General features: G+C 39.4%; 2 protein-coding genes across 5 annotated transcripts in view; one reads left to right on the top strand and one right to left on the bottom strand.

Moving 5' to 3' along the window:
* The first annotated feature begins 4,732 nt into the window (after positions 1 to 4,732).
* Positions 4,733 to 11,916, top strand: LOC123750535 (uncharacterized). Of its 2 annotated transcripts, none has more exons than XM_045732641.2 (5): positions 4,733 to 5,510; positions 5,627 to 5,803; positions 6,028 to 6,129; positions 7,953 to 8,054; positions 8,243 to 11,916. In XM_045732641.2, exons 1-5 carry the CDS (start codon positions 4,914 to 4,916, stop codon positions 9,683 to 9,685), a joined length of 2,421 nt encoding a protein of 806 aa, XP_045588597.1. In that variant the 5' UTR covers positions 4,733 to 4,913; the 3' UTR covers positions 9,686 to 11,916. The 2 variants fall into 2 exon arrangements, with proteins under 2 accessions (XP_045588597.1, XP_045588596.1); XM_045732640.2 differs by having other exon boundaries at positions 5,624 to 5,803.
* A 4,401-nt stretch (positions 11,917 to 16,317) lies between these two features.
* Vdup1 (arrestin family protein Vdup1) overlaps positions 16,318 to 21,013 on the bottom strand; it is a 65,349-nt gene continuing 60,653 nt past the window's right edge. For all 3 annotated transcript variants that reach the window (XM_069305901.1, XM_069305900.1, XM_069305902.1), the window contains one exon: positions 16,318 to 20,971. In XM_069305901.1, coding sequence (XP_069162002.1) covers positions 20,798 to 20,971 — 174 coding nt within the window. In that variant the 3' untranslated portion in view covers positions 16,318 to 20,797. The remainder of the gene's footprint in view (positions 20,972 to 21,013) is intronic.

Below are 21,013 nucleotides of genomic sequence, written 5' to 3'. Positions count from 1 at the left end.
TCGCTTCATATATTTATGTAATTTCCACTGCACTGATCAGAAGTTTGCGGCACTGCTTGTCCATTTGTTTACGCAATATGTAAATAATATGATTTTTTTTAATATTCAACAAATCTTAAACCTTATAGCAACGAGGAGGCTTGGTGGAGGACCGGGCCGTAGAGACGCTAAGCCCCGAAATCATCTCAAGGTAACCGCAAGATAAGGTTCCGTATAACATCTCCTATTATTCAAGTGAATGTTATGTTATTACCTACGGTATTGTGGACAATTTACCGGGTAACATAATAGACGTGGGTTAGGTTAGGTTAGGTTAGGGCTATAGGTTCAGTTGGTCATTATTGGTGTTTGAAGTACGTGGATTTACAGATTACAGAAGTACGTGGATTTACAGATTACAGAAGAACGTGGATTTACAGATTACAGAAGTACGTGGATTTACAGATTACAGAAGTACGTGGATTTACAGATTACAGAAGTACGTGGATTTACAGATTACAGAAGTACGTGGATTTACAGATTACAGAAGAACGTGGATTTACAGATTACAGAAGTACGTGGATTTACAGATTACAGAAGTACGTGGATTTACAGATTACAGAAGTACGTGGATTTACAGATTACAGAAGTACGTGGATTCATTTACATAGTTCGTCAGCGAACCACTTCGAGAAATGATCGAATATCATCAGTTGTGAGTCAAGTGTAACGTGTTTTTCTTTCATAAACAATGGTTTTGACGACTGGATTAATGAGAATTTGGCCTTTGTTGATGAGGACGGGCTGTGGCATTTGCTGTATGCAACACGTGGACGAAGCATTTAGAGACGTGCGATTCAAGTAGAGGACGTGAACGAGAAAAATATATGTCATCAGCAACATTCCATCATCAACAAAGGCCAAATGCTTGTTAGTCAGCCACCAAACCTGTTTATGGATGAAAAACACGTTACAGACGACTCTCAACTGATGACGTTCGAGGTTTCTCGAACTGAGTGAGATGAGATTGAGATATATACAAGAGTTGTTACATTCTTGTACAGCCACTAGTACGCGTAGCGTTTCGGGCAGGTCCCTGGAATACGATCCCCTGCCGCGAAGAATCGTTTTTTCATCCAAGTACACATTTTACTGTTGCGTTAAACAGAGGCTACAGTTAAGGATTTGCGCCCAGTAAATCCTCCCTGGCCAGGATACGAACCCATGACATAGCGCTCGCGGAACGCCAGGCGAGTGTCTTACCACTACACCACGGAGACAGTGTTTTGCTGGCGACCTCTGTTCGACTCGCACCTCTTTAAATCCTTCAACCACGTACTGCAAATACCAATAATGTCCAGCAGAACCCTATCTTGAGGTTATCTTGAGATGATTTCGGGGGGCTTAGTGTCCCCGCGGCCCGGTCCTCGACCAGGCCTCCACCCCCAGGAAGCAGCCCGTGACAGCTGACTAACACCCAGGTACCTATTTTACTGCTAGGTAACAGGGTCATAGGATGAAAGAAACTCTGCCCATTGTTTCTCGCCGGCGCCTGGGATCGAACCCAGGACCACAGGATCACAAGTCCCGCGTGCTGTCCGCTCGGCCGACCGGCTCCCCTAACGTAAATTTGCCCTAACTATTGACCACATTCAGTATGAAATAATATCACCTTATATTTGAGAAAAAACTGAATAAGCATCACGTTAAAACTGATGAACGCGGCTTTAGGTCAGGCCGCCGCTTGGACGAACGTGGCTTTAGGTCAGGCAGCCGCTTGGACGAGCCTAGCCTAAGGACAGGTAGGAAATCTGCCACAGATCTTTTTCTCCGACCGAAAGCAAGGTTTTTTCCTCCTATTTGGTACCTTGTGTCTGGCGTCCTGTTGGTAACACATCTTCATTGCATTGCACTTGCCTGAGGTACACTCTTATAACCACTTGGTAAACCTTTATTTCAACCTACCCAAGTCTTACAATCTTCCAGCCTATTGATCCTTCTTGCAATCGTTATGTCATCATCAAACGTTGACTGGAAGGAGTTTATCCCCTCCGGAAGATCCTTCACACAAATCAAGAACAGGATAGGTACTAGTACTGATCCCTGTAGGACCCCGATTAGGCACTCCCTTGTTTATTGTCGCACTTTCCCTGTCACTTCCCCATGTTTGTCGAACTTGTGTACTAATTACATGTGTGTGTTCAGTTTCTATGCTTATTGTGTGAATATAAGGGGGCCAAATGGGCAAAGTTTCTTTCACCCTGAATGCCCCTGTTACCTAGCAGTAAATAGGTACCTGGGAGTTAGTCAGCTGTCACGGGCTGCTTCCTGGGGGTGGAGGCCTGGTCGAGGACCGGGCCGCGGGGACACTAAAAAGCCCCGAAATCATCTCAAGATAACCTCAATATAATATATAATATGCATATGTCTCCAGTCCGTCCTCCTAAGGTTTCCCAACGTCAAGAAACTGTCGTACTAAAGTGCCCTTATCCTAACCTACCAGAGGACCCAAAACCTACCAGAGGACAGTATGTCAGTTCCGCGAGCCGCTACCATTTTCTGGTACGACGATTTTTGGCTTTAGGTAAAGTATACGACGTTCAAAATGCGACGTTCTATTAGGAGGACGGGTTGTATTGCCTTTGTATAGAGATTGCAACCTCCAAGCTATCACAAGATGAGTTTCTTAGGCCATCATCACTTTACCCTTCTTATCCTTCCTTTTCTGACACTGTCTGCTCGGGGTACCCGTTCCCCGCTCGATATTCCCTTCGCTGATGCTCAACATCCTATTTATCCTCTCATCTCTGCTCGACACCTTAGGTCAGGCAATCGACTTGAGAATGGTCCAGGACGGACCGAAACGTCGTCGTCCTTTTATTTTCTAGTGTGTGGATTGGTCATCTCCGCTCGACACCTTTTCACCTTTCCCTCACCTCTCCCCCTTCATTTCAGTACGACACCCCCCTCATCTCTGCTTGACACCCCTCTCTCCGCCCCCCCTCACCCCTCTCTCTTCCCCCTCGCTCGGCCCTCTCCTAACCCCCCCCCCCCCTCATCTTTTGGAACGAGTTCTTGCCTCAGTAACAACTTTCGCTCAGGTAGCCAAGTAGACGCAAAAAAATACCTTTCCCTTGCTCCTGTCTGACCTGGGTTATGAGGCTAGTTTACCTCCTCACCAATCGTAGCGTCATCTTGGAGAATAGACCTGTCATGCTGGTGACCGCTCACAGAACACGAGTGGTGTCAGGCTGACACCTCAGGACGCACAGTACTAAATGGTTGAGTAAACACAGAGACGGATATACGAACATCAAATATTTTCATGGGAGTGTGACTTGTCTTATGGAGAGACAGACAGGTCGACGGATAGCGAGGCAAAATATAAACAGGCAGACAGTAAGTCAGACAGACACTGGCCACATACTGAGAGAAACAGCAACAGACTTAGACGCAGCAAATAAAGTCTCAACAGTGAGACAGAACTTCCTCGTGATCACAACAGCGGCAAGAAAGATAGAGTTTTCGGCCTCACACACTCGGGGTCCACGGTTCGACTCTCCTAGAGCCCAGGTGAACGGAACAACAAGAAAATCTGCTTATGACGTCATAAACCCCACACCCTGCATATCCCACACCCAGTATTTCCACCCCACCCCCCGCCCTTCCTTCCCTTCACCCTCATCACTACCACAATATCCACCCTCGCTCCCTCTCCATACCTCACCCAACACACTTGGACACAAGCTTCCTATGTCACCATTATTAGCCTCGTTTAGTACGGTAATGGGGCGCTGACACCCTCCCCCGTGTAGCGTTCCAAGTTCCGAGCGTAGCTTACACTATGCTGCATGCTCGGAACCAACACCAATGCAGCTCATAACAGCACCCTGGACAGAATATGTTTAGGTTCAGAAACGTCAGTCATGTGAATGGAAGCTCCGTCAATCCACTTATCCCCCAGGCTTGTTTGTGTAATACAGTGGTATATATTACGATAAGGTTAATCTCCAAATTGCAGGCATTTTAATGTTTTTGTTCTTCTGAACGTTTATATCATTAGCTGACCTCATTCATATACATACATGAAAATAACCTTTTGGCTTTTTAAAACAGTTTTTTTATTCTTACTGGATTTTGTTACATTTTTAGACCAAACCTAGGCTTTTAGTACTTAATTAATTTCCAGTTGCGTGCAGCCTAGCTGCGTGTGTTGACCAGACCACACACTAGAAGGTGAAGGAACGACTACGTTTCGGTCCGTCCTCGACCATTCTCAAGTCGATTGTGATTTATTGAAATTAATGATCATAACATAAACTGTCTGATCACAACCGACTTGAGAATGGTCCAGGACGGACCGAAACGTCGTCGTCCCTTCACCCTCTAGTGTGTGGTCTGGTCAACGTACTTCAGCCACGTTATTGTGACTCATCGTCTGCATATAGCTATGTATGTTTGTACCTACAACGTTGGGGGTTTGGGCAGGCCTAGTGTTAACCGACTTTTTCTTCAACTATTATCAATAGTTTGGATAAAGACTGAGTATATTATTAATTCACAGATTATTTACAAAACACCCAACCCAGAAATCGGAAAAATTACTGCTGCGTCTTCGTCTGTCTCGGGCCATAGTCAATGGTCATTTATTTTCAGATTTATGCGTTGGGTGTTTTCGCTAATTATTGGGTTTCCATGCGACGCTTTGTAAGCGTTTATTGTGTATTGTTATTGCTTTATTATTTATTTAAGTCCACGTGATATGGCTAATTGTGTATTTTCCTTACAGAAGTTCCTATTTTTTACCCAAATGTAAATTGGTGATTTAGTGAACTGAGTAAAGTCTTGTCAATAATAACTTGATACATCTTACTGGCAGTGGAGAACAAAATCTGCTCGATATCATTTGTTTCTTATAAGAGAGCAAAAGAATTATGAATTTAATTATGATAAAGAAAGTTTGTGTGTTAGTGTTTTTTGTGTCGTGGGGCCAAGTGAGGTCTCAATATGACGTTCTTCCAACTTTGGGCAGACGCCCTGGGGCCAGCCCTGTAGCCATCCAACAGCCAGTGCCCAGTAGGGCCGTTTGGTTCGTCAACGGCCCAACGGAAATATCTGTTGAAGCTGAGGAACAGAGGTCAGGCGGAATAGGTAGATTTGTCAACGGCCCAACAGGCATATCTGTTGAAGCAGAGCAACAAAGTCGAGGCCAGCCTCCAAGGTTCGTGAACGGACCAACAGGCATATCTGTTGAAGCAGAGCAACAAAGTCGAGGCCAGCCTCCAAGGTTCGTGAACGGACCAACAGGCATATCTGTTGAAGCAGAAGAACAAGTATCCAACCAGGCCCCGAGCTTCGTGGGCAAGTCTGCTGGCATATCCCATCCAACAGACGAACACCAGCCAGACGAGGTCACTTATGACATCATTAACAACACCGGAAGTCCAGTGACGGGTGAACAAGAACAAACGAGGTCAAGCAGCCGAGGCGTGTTCTCTCCTGACCCTGGAGATGACCGTCTCAAGGAACAGGTCAGTAAAGCTAACTGCCTAATTAAAATACAAGAACATATTCACGTTTCAACACTCTCTTATGTAACGGCGGGTCAGGTTTCCTGTTTTTTAAAGAGTCGTCTTCGTTACAGCAGCTGCCGCCAGGGTTACACATCGACACCGCTGATTGGTCGAAGGACTCGGTGTACTGGAGCTTCAAGGGCGGTGATTGGTCCCTGGTGGACTTGCCAGATCCCGCCCATCCCGCCCTGCCCGCCCCTGTCCTACCTGGACCTGCACTTCTGGTTGTCACTCAGGAGTTCCTCAAGAAGGTATGGATGACGGCGCATTCATGCAGAAGTTGAACATTAATAAATATTAAAATAATATCAAAATAGCAGTAATAGCAGATGTATAATGACCTGTGTCCCCTATATTGACTCTTGTTCCCAACAGGTGTATAATGACTGATATCCCCCGCTGGTATGTGACCGGTGCCCCCCCCCCCTACATGTGTAGAGTAACAGGTGGGATAATGACAGGTGTCTTCCCGCAGGTGTACATACAGAGGGAGGTGAGAGGCCTGACGAACGTGACCCTTCACTACCGCTTCTTCCTGAGTCAAGGCGACGGTCCCCACGGCGTGCCTGAGCTCAAGGTGTGTCTCCAGGAGGCTGCCGCACCTGTCCGCCCTCCTCTCTCCTTCCCTTCATTTAACCTGATGACTTTATCAAGCTGGATTTTCAAATTCAGAATTGTTTAGGCAATTACGGCTTCGGCGGGTAGGCGGTTCCATGGGGTTATAACCCTGTAGGAGGGAAAAGCATCTCCTGGTTTACCTTCCTGTATTGTAGCTTGTTGAGCTTGATACCGTTGCTCCTTGTTTGTGTTATATCTCACTTTTTGAAGAAGTTGTCTGGATCAACGTCCTCCAAATTGTTCAGTATTTTCTATGTTTCGATGAGATCAGCCAGTGTTCCCCCCCATGTATCGAACATTACAGCTCGATTACTTTAAATGAGTATACACCAGATCTGAGATCAAAAGTTCAAAATAAGTTCCAGTAGTATGATTACTACTATAAACACAGGAAGTACACTCACACACACAAATATGTGAGTACACACACACACACACACACACACACACACACACACACACACACACACACACACACACACACACACACACACACAGTAAATATAGAAAACAAACATTGAAAGTTCATCTGCTGATTAGTGTCTACAGATTTTCGAAATTCTTTACGAATATGATAACATTAGTACCTAATTAAGGACAGTTTATGTAAACAAGAAACTAATGTAAAGAAATGTAAAGAAACTATAGACAGTTCATGTAAAAAAATTAATACTATATTTAGTATTAATTCTAACAGTGGCATTTAAGAATCCTAAAAATTATATGTACTATTTTCATTGGGAAATCATTATTCAAACACTTTCAAAAAATATCTAGTATAAAATTTCTTGCCATCAGAGCTGGGATTGAAACCATTTATTTACTAGCATTTTAATAGCCTCCCGTCCTCATCAACAAAGGCCGCCAATTCCCCGGGGTATTTATGAGTGATAAACACTACACAGGACTTTACGGGCTATTCATGCCCGTGCCACCTCTTGGGTGGCTTAATCTTTATCAATCAATACACAGGACTCACAACCGATGACGAATGTATGATAACCAAACCACAACTCTGAAGATGGAGAAGCGGCGACGTTTCACTCCGTCTTAGATCATTATCAAGTCGTGTGATTGAAAATGAATGTATTTTTCTCGATCAGTGCTTCATTAATGATTGATTGATGAAGAGTAAGCCACCCAAGAGGTGGCATGGGCATGAATAGCCCGTAATGCTTCACTTACGTCGTCTGTTCTATAAATACTACATCCACGTACTGCATATTCCAATAATTGCCAACAGAACCTAATTACCTAACCTAGCCTAAATTAGGCCTAACTATTCAACATATTCTAGTATATAATACTTTTTATTTTGTAGTTGATAAATACCGATCTTGAATAAACAAGTACATTAAAAATTGATGAATACCTTTTTGGGGATGGTCGCCCCTTTAACGAGCCTAGCTTGAGGATAAGTTGCAACAAAAATAATTGCCAGAAAAACTTGAACCCCTAGCCAAAATTACGCCTAAATGTGCACAATATGCTAATATTAATTTATATTTGAGAAAATAACTATTTCGAATGAACAGCAAGCATGTTAAAATTTATAAATGCGTCGTCGGGGTCGGCCGCTGGATGGACTGGACGTTGCATGAGAGTGGGGTGAATGTACATTGTAGCTCCTGTGTATGCTACAATTTTAACTAGGAAGGATTATTTGAATTGCTGGCTTCCAGAGAATGTAAGAGATCTACGCATGTTTTCGTACGTAAACATTACAGGTGTACTTCTTATAGGTGTGACATGTGCGCGTGTTTAACATGGTGATCCTTGCAGGTGTATCAGGTGACGGACAAAAGCCAACTGCTGGTTTCAGAGATGGCTCGGGGCTCCTGGCTAGATCGCACACTCCACCTGCCGGGGCCTGTCCCGTTCACAGTAAGTGCCCATCGTCTGTCAGTCCCTCAAATATTATGTGCATATTTTAGATTAGCTAAGCAGCAGTTTGTGATATCTCTATGGTGATAACTATGTTATAATTACTATTGTGCTCATGTTAATGGCTAGTTTTACCCTTGATTGGGTGACAACAGAGAGCTAAGAACTAACAGCATTATTCCTTGTAGATTGTCTTCGAAGGACGCCTCAGCAAAGAAGGAAATGAGATAGCTCTTGATGATGTGACTATCAGCGGCATCAGCGAGGGAGAGGTTGGACATGGCGAGAGGGAACTCCTCCAGGACGATATTCCAGAACTTCACGATCTTAATGCCACCACTAAGACGACGACTGCCAACGAAGGAGCGGTCGTCTCTTTTACTGGACCGGGTCAAATACAAGAAATAAGTCCAAAAAATGCAACAAAATTGTCAGATGAAATTTTGAAGAAAACGGACAATGTATCATCAAAAACAGAAGTAAAAACACTAAGTCGCAACAATACGACGGAGACTCCTATAGATGCTGCACAAGTTACCTCAACAGCAGGAGTGGACGTGGCCGCCGAGAACAGCCCTGAGATCAAGACTAATGCGACTGAGATGCATATCTCTTCCGAAGATCGCGAAAGTCCTGAACAGGTTCAGACAACAACAGTTGATAGCTCTGACGTAATTCAAACCACAATTGAAAGTATTACAGAAGCTAGCGAGCTGATTCACGAAGATAACGACAAAGAAGCTCATAATTTTACAGCAGATGGTGAACTAAATATGAAAGAAAATGATACGATCAGTACAGTTGGTGAAAAGATTATCGGGGAGACTGAGGAGGCGGACTATAACTCCTCATCAAATACTGGTAAAATTGGTGAGGAAAATGAGTCGGTACAAAACACTACGGAAGATCTAGAGGCTAAAGTCGGAGATAGCGAAACATCGACTCTTATTTCAACCACTACAAGCGATCTACCGAGCGGGAGAGATATCACCGAAGAGCTACGAGAAACAACTTTGACTTACAATGATGCAAATGAATCAGAAGACACTACTAGTATAAATGTTAACTCACAACCTACCACAGATTTCTCCCAAAACCAACGTACCTCGCAAGAAACATTGTCAATAAATACCACAACTTTCAGCCCTCCAATCAACACTGAACCCTCCGTATACCTCCAGACTTCCCAGAGGAATTCCAAGGCAACTGTCGACGTTCCTAGAGGCACACAAAGCCCTAAAAGCACTTCAGATATATCCCGCGCCTCTCAGCCGACTACAGGCTTTAGAGGCACCATAACCCCCTGGGGCTATCCCAGTAAAAGCACCACAATGCAGCCCAGTTATATCCCACCTTCAGGAGACATGACCAGCGCATCTCCTGAGGTGTCTGAGGAAATGCATGTGTCGAACGCCTCATGGGGCATCTTCCAATTCTTCTTGGCCCTGTGTCTCGTTGGCCTCATAGCCCTTGGATTTCTTTACTGGCGAAAAAAGCGGCGACAAGACGACGAGATACCAGTGTTTACCAGATCTTCATACGCCGACTACCACAACCCGACCTTCACCCCAGAGGACGACGCCAACTTCCCCTCGCGCGGGCCACGACACAACTACAAGTCATTCGAGTAGTCAACAGTTAACGGAATGAATGTTAATATATGTGTGTGTGTGTGTGTGTGTGTGTGTGTGTGTGTGTGTGTGTGTGTGTGTGTGTGTGTGTGTGTGTGTGTGTGTGTGTGTGTGGATGTGTGTGTGTGTGTGTGTGTGTGTGTGTGTGTGTGTGTGTGTGTGTGTGTGTGTGTGGATGAACTGTTAGCAATAACTGAATAGTCTAAGTAGGCAGGTAAAATCTTGTATATTTAATAGGATTGTATAGTCAGTATGCACAGAAAGGGATTAATTTCACTCTGATATTAAGGATGAAAATGCAATAACAACATTAAATTGTGAAGTGTATGTATGTATCGGGGTTTATATTAATCAACTTTCGTAAGTGATCAGGGATTTCTTGCCATTCGTGGTCAAAATCGAATGTGCGATTTAAATACCAGATTTATTTTTCATTTGTACTAGAAGACGCCATGTTGTGATTATTTTGCTTTATTTAGGAGTTCTCATGGCAAGAATTTCCAGTAGGCCTATCCAGAATAATCTCAACCAATATGTGTTTAATAAGCCTAGTCACTGGGTATGCCTTAGCCTTGTATTACTAGACTTTTGCAATATATACAATTATATATGGTTGTCGATTTGAATTTTTTCCAGCAGGTTTAACGTGTGTTTTATTCAACATATTATTGTTTGGTTTCACTTGTGCCAGGTATTTCAAATTATACATTTTTGAGCGTTAATTATAATTTTGTTCAAAATTGATTTCATCTCTGTAAGAATTTATAGGAAATGTGTTTTCTTTGCATTTCTGCATTTAGTTAAGCCTGGATTTTTCATTTTCATTTTCCTGGACGAATTAAAAAATCTATTTTGTTATTAGATTTAATGAACTTTAGGGACAGCATAATGATTTAATTTCTCATATGTGTATAACAATTCAAAGAACACATAAAAAAAAATTCTCAAGGCTGGCATATTTCCTAAATATATCTTACGTTCTCCGGTAACTAAGTAACCCAACTTCACCAATGTAAAAGGCTAAACAGACTCGTGGAAACCAGCCCATTTTCCTGTCTTGGTAGTACCTATAGTAACGATGAGGACCATAGTACATATACCGACGAACAACGCAATTAGAAAGTAGACATCGTTCTATTGAATTTGGCCAACCGGAAAAGATTTTTTTATTTATGTTGCAAAGACAAACTAAACTAACCTAACCTAGCATTCCTAGGCCTAATAAAGTACACATGTGCCCTATACTAGGCCTGGGAATATTTATGTTTGTTTTTAGCTTCATTTTTTTCCGAGGTACAAAGTGAATGGTACCAAATTCCACTATCTAGTTGCTTAGTACGTCAATCTTTGTACTATGGTGGGCGTAGTTACAAAAACTACTATCTAAACAGGAGGATGGGTATGGGGAAACAGATCCACAAGGGCCGTGACGAGGATTCGAACCTACGTCCAAGATAATCCCAGACGCTGCCTTAATCTGAAAATTTGTTCATTGATGCATCACGGTATTGTGATTTCTGTGTGTAATTGGGAAACAGTACCGTCCCAGTAACAGTAGATGCATTATGCTAAGTGCAAGGCCTAGTGGTAAGGTTGTAGGTCTCTTTGAGCTCTTCAGATGCCGGCCAGAACCGTGAATGCAGTGTGTGTTTCTCCTCTGTATTGCCACACTGAGGCGCTGGCAATGATAGATCCTTGAGGAAGCTCTTGGCACTTTTACCCCAAAAGCATCTGAAACAATGGGGACAAAACTGTAGAAATGACACAGTGCTCTATATTGACGTGAATAATTCCACGTAAGAGACATCATCACCTCTATGTCCTACATTCAAGTCAATATAGGAATCAGCCAAAGTTAATATGTGCGTTCAATCCCACATTTACTGCCTACCATTCTTCTAGGGGAACACCGGTACCCCCTAGACTAACAGATCGGCAGAATTGCGTGACATTAGGAAAAGTGCTTTGAACCCAGCTGTCGTAAGGCTCCTCTTGATAAAGTCATTGACTTCAATGTGCCAGCCCCATGTGCTGAGACAGAGCAAGCCATGTCGACCATATTGGTCAGCCTTTGGAGAGGAAGGCGGAGAGCCACTGCAGTATCCAATAAATATAATTAACAACGCAGAAAATCTGTAAAGTTATATAAGTCTTTCAATACTTATACAATTGATCATTTAAATATGGTTGTACTAAAGAGTTGTGCATGTGCAATAAAAATATTGTAAATATTGCAAGTTTTTTTTGGACCACCTTTAATTTTATTAATTCGAAAAATTCGTACGAAATCCTGTAACAATAAAATAATGATGAAATCATTAAGCATTTGTGATTAATAAAGCCAGATTATTTTATTAATATGAGATGAAATTATATAAAACAGACAAAATTATTCATAGGGCACAAAGTATGTTTCGTGTAACTTGTGATAAAACAGCTGTGCAATATCATTATGGCAGGAAAACTTCCTAGGTAGTTTGTTAGTAAACCTTAGAGGTATTAATGACTATTGTATTGTATTTGACTATTGTATTGTATTGAAGTGAAGATGTGTAAATTGTCAGTAAAATCAAATATGCAGAATAGAACTGGATTAAGTGATTAACATATAATAATGTTAATATTAGGATATAAAAATAATATCCCGTACAAGGGAGGGATTCTTAATTTAGTCTAATAGTAATAATTCAGTTTAGTTTATTTATTATGCACCTCATGCCCAGAATGTGGGCGGTAGTAGAAAAGTCTACAGAGGCAGAATGGACTCAGGTATTGAACCCCAAAATTCATTTAGCTAAGCTAGCTACAGTCTTGATAAGCTGTTTACGCAGTTCAATGTATATATCAACATTGGGTTGGAGAACGACCACAACTACAATTTTTAGCGACAACAGTTGATTTAGATAAGTTTTGTTTGGATTTAGATAAACTACCGCTCACAGGATGAGCATAATAAGCTAACTTTGCGGCTGGAATCAATAATGCCTTTATAACTGGCCTGATGACTACTACCTTCTTCGACACAATTGTAGAGGGAACCAGATTCAAACTGGAATTAAACCGTCGGCGGGTAGTTTCCTCCAGCAGAGCGCTCTGTGATTGGTTGGCCGCGGCGACGACGCCCCGGTGGCCTACCTCAGGGCGGCCGGCCAGTACTACAAGTACCCTGAAGGGAGTGTCATGTAGCGAAAGTCACAGCCCCGCTCCTGTGCTTGTCCGAGACGGGCTCACCGTAGTCCGTGCTACTTGGAACCTTTTGTTCCGAGTAGCTGAATCTAAAACAACATGGGATGTAGCTGTTCCGTACCTGCTCTGACCTCGCGATCCCGACATCCACCTTAACATAGCACAAGTGGAGGAGCTCGCCACCATCTTGCTAGTCTACTGAAAGAAGAAGGAACTATCGCCATGAGGTGAGCTCTCCAGGTGTTTTTCTCACTCTACCTCGTGAAGGAGGGCTGACCGATCTTGACTTAACACTACCTAACGACTCTATCGCAATTCAGGAGCCTGAGCTCGATCCCCGGGCGGGACAGATACTGTTGGGCACTTTCAGGTTTAACTGACGCCTCTGTTCACTTAGTAGTAAGTAGTAGGTACCTGGGTCTTAGATAACTGTTGTGGGTTGCATCCTGGGGAAGGTCAGAAATTGATCTGAGGGGGGGGGGGACCTCGATAAACTAAAATAGATGCTGTCTACCCCCGACAACTGGAATTGAAAATAAGGGGTGATAGAAGACAATAAACAAGTGCACTTGTAAGCCTCGTGAGGCTTTTATTAATGCCCATGCCAACATTTCGGTGGCCCAATCCTTATCAATTAATCACGAGGCTTCCACACAAACTGTGGTGGTGTTCACACACACACACACCCTTTGGCGGGACCAAAGAGCCAGAGCTCAATCCCCCGCAAGCACAAAGAGATGAGTAGACACAACACATACTAATGCCATTTAAATGTTGGCGGCCTCGACAATGCACATCTGCCATCAAAGCTCTTTTTGCACGTAAATATTTTAATTCTGAACATTGTGAAATATGATGACACTATGGACTCGGAGGCCACCATTGAATTTTTCATGGGGATTGCTATGGGAGCCAGTCCAGGCCAGCCAATAACACCCCCTTCCCCCACTCCACTAATCCAGCAAGGGTTGGTGAGGCTAGCTCCAAGTGTCTCTAAGTTTACTGCTTTTATAGATACAGTATATAATATACATAAATGAAGTATATATAATATGTACAGTATATACTGTGTCTGGCATCTGGCTGAATTATATCTGGCGACTGTCTGGTTGCATAGAAATAATTTAATTTCTAAACACTCATCAGACCACCAGAGAAATCCTGACCAGCAACATTGAAATAAGAGATAAAGCATGATTTAGTCATAGTTGAAGCACTACTTGACCACCTCTCATCCATTTATTGCATATCTACAAGTGGCTTACACTTACAGATATATCCTACCATGAATAAGAAGACAGACTTACCAGTTAACATACCAACTTCCTCAGCCAACCAATAGTGAATGTAGAGCATGATTACCACGTCCCCTCAGCAGGCTAATACCTCGCTTCAGCTTTGTATATATATAAAGTACAATTACATTAGTTTTTTTACACTATTGCTTAATTTCGCATGTGTAAATTACTTTATTTTGTAACTGAAATTATCTCTAGTGGCCTCAATGAGGACAGGAAGCCAGCAGCCTGTCAAAGGTCCCTCCCATTTGTCCTGTTGATTTTATCAAGTTTGATCTTGAATTGCAACAGTGTTTTGGCATTTACAGCTTCAGTGGGTAAATGATTCCATGGGTTCTTAACGCTATTGGTAAAAAAACATTTTCTGTCTTACATTGTTCCTTGTTGAGCTTGAAATCATTGCTTTTTGCTGTGCTTGAAACCATTGTTCCTTGTTTTACATTTGACCTTCTAAAAATGCTGTCTGGATCAGTATCCTCTAAATTGTTCAGTATTTTAATAGTTTCGATGAGATCACCCTTGTCATGTCTGGTTTGTTTGTTTTAGAATAACAATTAATCTACAATTATTCTACATTATTAAAATTATAATATAATTATATAATTACTGTAATACAATTTAATTAAACAATATTTTTTTTAGATTTTGTCATGAAGAGAGAATTTAACACAGGGTTCATTTTTTAGGACCTATAAACTGTTGTCTTTTTAATCTTACAGATGAAACTTAATAGATTATTGTTGGTAAAGTCAAACCATGGTGCGACCGTTCTAAAAATAGCTGATGTAATTAAGAGAATGCTAAACTTGTTTAAGGAATACCAGTCTAACATAAAATAATCAGTGGGAGGGAAGAGGTCAGAATGAAGGAAATTAGCAAGTAAGGTAGAAGAACCTGACATGATGAGAGGATATGTATAATGAAACGAATTAGAATGGAAGAAATATGCAAAATTGGCTAAAAATACTGTATCTGGCCAAAATACAGTTAAACTAAGAAATACCAACTTGAATTTAATCCAAGCAAATGCATTATGACTACATGGACATGTGGATCTCAAAATCATTACACATTACAATTGTGGGGTTCAGTCCCTGAGCCCATTATGTGTTTCTGTAACCCTTTCCACTACTGCCCACGAGATGGGTATGGGGTGCATAATAAATGAACTAAACTAATATTACAATTTATCCAAGGACCACTCCAATGACAGGAAGCCAGTAGCATGTTAAAGGTTTCCCAATTGTGCCTGAGGATTTTTTTCCAAGTGGATTTGAACTGAAGTAATGTCTTGACATTTACAGCTTTGGTGGGTAGGCAGTTCCATAAGAAAATAATAAATATGACTAATATCGTAAACACATCGATATACTGTACTGTACTTAGCATCAGAAGCACATCTTGAGAGAACGAAATCAGATGCGTATGTGAATAGCTTCATTAAAGTGGACAAGGAAGCTTTCAAAATACAATATTGTAAACCACCTGAGACTAGTTATTGGGTAAAGTTGCATATCTCCAGACATTTAAGACAGATATTAATGTTCTTGGTGCAAATATTATGGAATAAATAAAAAAGACATTATATAAAATGGCACTATTGATTGGATGCTGTACATTCAATACCTACAAAGATATATCCAGATATTTGACACACAACCAAGTCTCCAAGCACCCTAATGCCAGTCTCCAGACAGAGGGACATATTGTTAGATTTGAGTTCAATATAGGAAGAGGACTAATCCTCAAATGTACCAGCAATATAAACATAAAAGAAATGGCAGTGAGGGAAGAGGTACACATATGCACAATATTGCAGTCATATCAAGATTTTTAAACAATTTTCTATGACTTAAACAAATAGCTTACAAGATGGACACAGATGCTTCAAGCAGTTAAAAAAAAATTTCCAGTGATGTTAATTAAGATTAAATTTTGTTAAAAAAAATATGAAAATTATATTTCAGGCACATGACATTAGTGATAAGCATTAATCACGATACTGTTGATGTCAAAGCTTGTAATAATTTAGCTTGTAATAATTTAATAACAAAAGGCTTGTACAGTAATTTTAAACTCAAATTTGAACAAATTCACCAAAACTAGCCAACTGAGTGTTGCATTTTAAATGTTTTGAATGAATACCAATTTATATGTATACATTTTATTAGAAACAGTTCTACTAGATAATGCTACATATTCAATCACATAATGCTGGAATGTCAGCAGTTAACCAGCAATTTCATAATTTGACTACAGAACAAAGCCTTACAGGTCAGATCACACGTTCAGTTACAAAGACACAGACTGAAGCACAACATTATGTACATCTCAAACTCACCAGCACAGTGACCAACATAAATCTCACCACATTGATTGTAGACTCGATATCAGGAATCTGTTGGAAGAATGCGCTGTGGATATATAATTGTCTTGGAAAACATTTGTCCCAACATATAGGCCCATGATACAAGCCTACATCATTATGGCACCTAAAATTATTGACTGGGCCCCATACAATTTCTGAAGGGCATACAAGGCTCTATGAGTTTGAAGTTATTTTCACCTCTAATCAAGAAAACTAGTTAGTTTATATCTTTCATACTCATTTGCTTATTTCTGAAACGTTAAGGCTGGCCACATTAAAAATGTTTAAAAATCATAGCCATTGGCTGTTTCAGTAAAAAACGGAAAATCATCGCCATCACCAAATATATTGTCATGTTATAAAATCGTTGTTAATATTTTAATATAAAATATTTACAATGCAGGGTTCAAAGTGTATCAATTCTGTTTTACATAAACATGCAAAAATGTGTCCACAATTGTGATTACTGTTCTGTTGTTGCAACTACAGTATAATACAATGGAGAAGTGGAAATAAATATTAACAAATAATTAATATTTTTATATGTATTGAGTAGTCTTCTGTTAACACGTATGCTTGCATAATTCAGTAAATTTACCTGTGCATGAAACAAAGTAATTTGTGCATTTCTTATTTAATGGTTGTTCTAAATTAAAGGCGAGCCATAACCACTGATACTGTTCAAGTATTGTCTAAAGAAGCAGTCACATTTTTATTAGTACTGTAGTGTCGTTGATTTATGGGCGACTGATTCTCATTAGTAAAGTAGCAAGATCAGAGAGAAGGCAGATATGTTGATCTATGCTTGTGAGAGTACAAAACCAACAATCCAAATAAAAAAGTGTACTGTAAATGAATTCCACATAATAATTTTAGTATTCTAGCTCATTTTGAACTAGTATACTGAAACAAAAATCCTAAATGGAAAAATGAGATGACTATATAATTCATTGTTAGAATTATAAATTATTGTATAAATCTAAAAGGATGCAAGATGCTCGCTGTTATATTTTTCAGGCTACAAAATAAGAGTTGGTTTAGAACTGAATAATATAAATATATTTCTGCATATGCTGTGAAAAAAAATAGTTATATTAAGGTCATTTTCTGAGAATCATTGTGTGCAGTACACCATACAGTATTTTACAATGTCAATACATGTGGATACTATACCGATTTTATTAACTTGTCAAGACCTGTTACATTGAAAATTCAATTTAATGCACAATTTTATGGCTTCATTCATAGAGATGTATAAACATCTTAATGATGTTGTCAGTAGACTATTCTGGTACAGTATAAGGAAATGTAACTTGTAAGTTCGCATTTCAAACTAGTACAGAATGATGTGTTTATACAACCAGTCTACACTCTTAATGTAGTGCAATATTGATGCTATCAACCACAGCATCAGAATTCTCGCACTTTAGTGAAATTAAAGCTCAATGTAATTGACACATGATAGGTGGATTGTTATTGCTAAAATTTAATACTTATGGTGAATTGGCAGCACTTCAAATCTGACAGTTGTTAAATCATGGTGAACGGGCAAGTTTTAAGAGAAATCAGGGAGTCTAACACAAGTTGAGGTAATGATTCCAAATATAAGTAGGAAACAAGTGATGTAAATGCTATTGGATTGTTATCATGGGTGGGTAACGAAGATTATATATGTATGATGACTATAGTACTGTACAGTACATTGAAAAGTTGTTTGGTGGAAGTGGCAAAAGAACACGGCATGGCTCAGACAAAAAGAAGTTGGTGTAAAGAATTAAAAATTATATAACCGGTAAATGCTTTCAAACTGATTAAGAAACTCATCCAATTGTTACACACATAAAATTGTATAAATATTCAGCAACTTGTATGTACTTTAAAAAGTTCCTTATTTTGTATTTAAAAATTAATTAAAATCAACCGAATACAGTATGTACTGTATATTGTATTTCATTAATTTAGGCTTGCTTTCAATTCATAATTTACATTTATAAGGGCAAAAGGAGGAGCCCAATACAGCCTTATGCACATAGTCTTCAAAGATAGAAATAAATTCTAATACTGTACACAGTGTGTATTATTCTAATAGTGTGAACAGTAATACATTTTCTGTAAAAAAATTAGAAAATCTAATTATGATTTTAATCATAACTTATTTTAATTACAATTACTGTACTCAGAACTAGTTAGAATTGTTTTAGAATTATCCCACTATATAAGTTTCTTTGAAGTGAACCTGATAATTTAGTAGAGGATGGAAATTTCCTATCTTCTGGAATTTCGTCTATAATATAAAATGCAAGAAAACCTACATATCAGTATGAAACAATTAAGCATCAAGAGCTTATCATAATTTCTTTGAATTAAGCATATTGTGAATTTGAGTGTAAGACTAGTTTAAGCACATATGAGATGTCATCCATCGTATTTGCTTCTATGTGCACTGCAATATGGATATTGTTAACCACTTTTTTTTCTGAAAATTTAAGTGTCCTTAAGTCTGAGAGCTGCAAGTCTTCTTTAACCAAAACGAATGATACGTACAATTTTTTAATTATACATTACACAAGATTTAAACAAATATATTGCCTGTGAATAGAGATGATAATTCCGATAAGGACCTCTAGAAGTTTTTGAAATCATTAGTTTCTACAAAGAAGATGACTTTGCCGAATTATGAAAAAAGCATACAGCACTGTACGTAAAACGCAATAAGAACAATTGAAGTGGATAAAGTGCAGTGCAGCAGTGAACATGGTGCATGCAAATGCAATGGTGAACATGTGCGTACCCATGCAGAGGTAAACATGGTGCACACTTGTGCAACAGTGTGCATGTGTGCAGTGGAGAACATGACGTGCACTCGTGCAGCAGTAAACATGGTGTACTGTCTGCAGAATGTTGACTGTACTGTTCTTGGTGCAGCAGGTTTTAGATTTTGTGCTACCATCCATAGAATTAGCTGTAAGGAACGATTTGAAGAATGTCAGGTTAACAAATCTGTGTTGCAGAATGACAAAAGTGTGTGCTTACTATTAAGACTGTTAGAAGAAGGATGTGTGTGTGCAAAATTATGACGATTACAAGCAGAATGACAGGTGTGTACATAATGTTGAATGCGTGCAGGATAATGACTGTTTACCAAATCTTGCAACTGTGAACTGTGTGCAGATTGATAATCTGATGTAACCAAAGACAATTAATAATTATTGGTTTTTACTTGTGTGCTAATGTTGAATTACTGTACTATATTGTTATTTAGTTATATTTTTGTATAAGCATTTTTTTTAATAATAAACATTAATGGCAGTAATGAGATTCTAGTAATTTATAATGAGATAGGTGCCGTTAAAATTCAATAGAATCATTACAATGAAATACGATAATTTGCAATGAAACAAACTTTTACAGTGAGATAGAATCCTTTACATTGAGGGAGAATACTTTGTGAGATAGGATCCTTTAAGTGGGGTAGGATCCTTCGAAAAAGAAATAGGATCCATTACATTGAAAAAGGATCCATTACAATGAGAGAGAATCCATTACAATGAAAAAAAATCATTACAGTGAAAAGGTATGTTTTACAATGTAATACAGTATACAGTCCTTTACAAATTAAAAAATCAGTCATGGAAAAAATGTGGAAAATGGCTGTCCACCCAAATATATTTGTCAGTACATTAATAACTTGACATACAGTGCATTCAAATTTAATTCTTAATGAAATTAGACATATTGTACATATGAATGACTGGGTATAAATAGGAGTTACCTTGCATGAACCAGTAGGTCTTTATTCAGTTATCCTTATTTCTTATGTTTAACTGCATTATTAAGAATACAGTATTAAAACAAAAAATATGGCAGATATTTGATTGCAATTGACAATATAATCTACAATAAATAAATCTTGTATATATAATTTATATATTTTTGCAATTCATATATCAAGAAGTGCTGCTGAAAATATAACAGAACTTATAAATTAAAAAATTGTGACCTTCAATACAGTAATTGGGTTGTATACAAGTTACTAATCAAAATACTGAGCCTTTTATTCACTAATGTTCATGTTTTTAAGGTACAGTAGTTCATAATGATATAGTGGTGTACTTAATCAAGTGAATATGATGAGCTACTGAAACATTACTAGCATTTATGGCATGGAAGACAAATGAAAGCAGTACATATATTTAATAAGTATTTTTTCTTCAGCATTTTGCAACTGTGTCCTTTTTATCCACTTGCATACGCAGGAAGTCACTCAAAAGACTTTTCGTTGAGCCATGGCCTAAAGATTGGAAGATTGTTTGGGTACTGCGCACCCTTCTTCTTCTTGAGTGTTCCGTCTGAGTTGCGGTAGGGGTAGGTGGCCATCATGATAGGTAGTTGAAGCTTGATCTCTTTCTCCAGGTTGTTGGGCTCAATTATGAACTGTGAAAATAGGATAATTTATGAACATTTATCACCATTACT

This window comes from Procambarus clarkii, chromosome 56, assembly GCF_040958095.1.
Source record: "Procambarus clarkii isolate CNS0578487 chromosome 56, FALCON_Pclarkii_2.0, whole genome shotgun sequence".
NCBI classification, from domain to species: Eukaryota; Metazoa; Arthropoda; class Malacostraca; order Decapoda; family Cambaridae; genus Procambarus; species Procambarus clarkii.
Note: the sequence above shows the minus strand (reverse complement) of the source record. Positions and strands in the feature narration are given on the sequence as shown.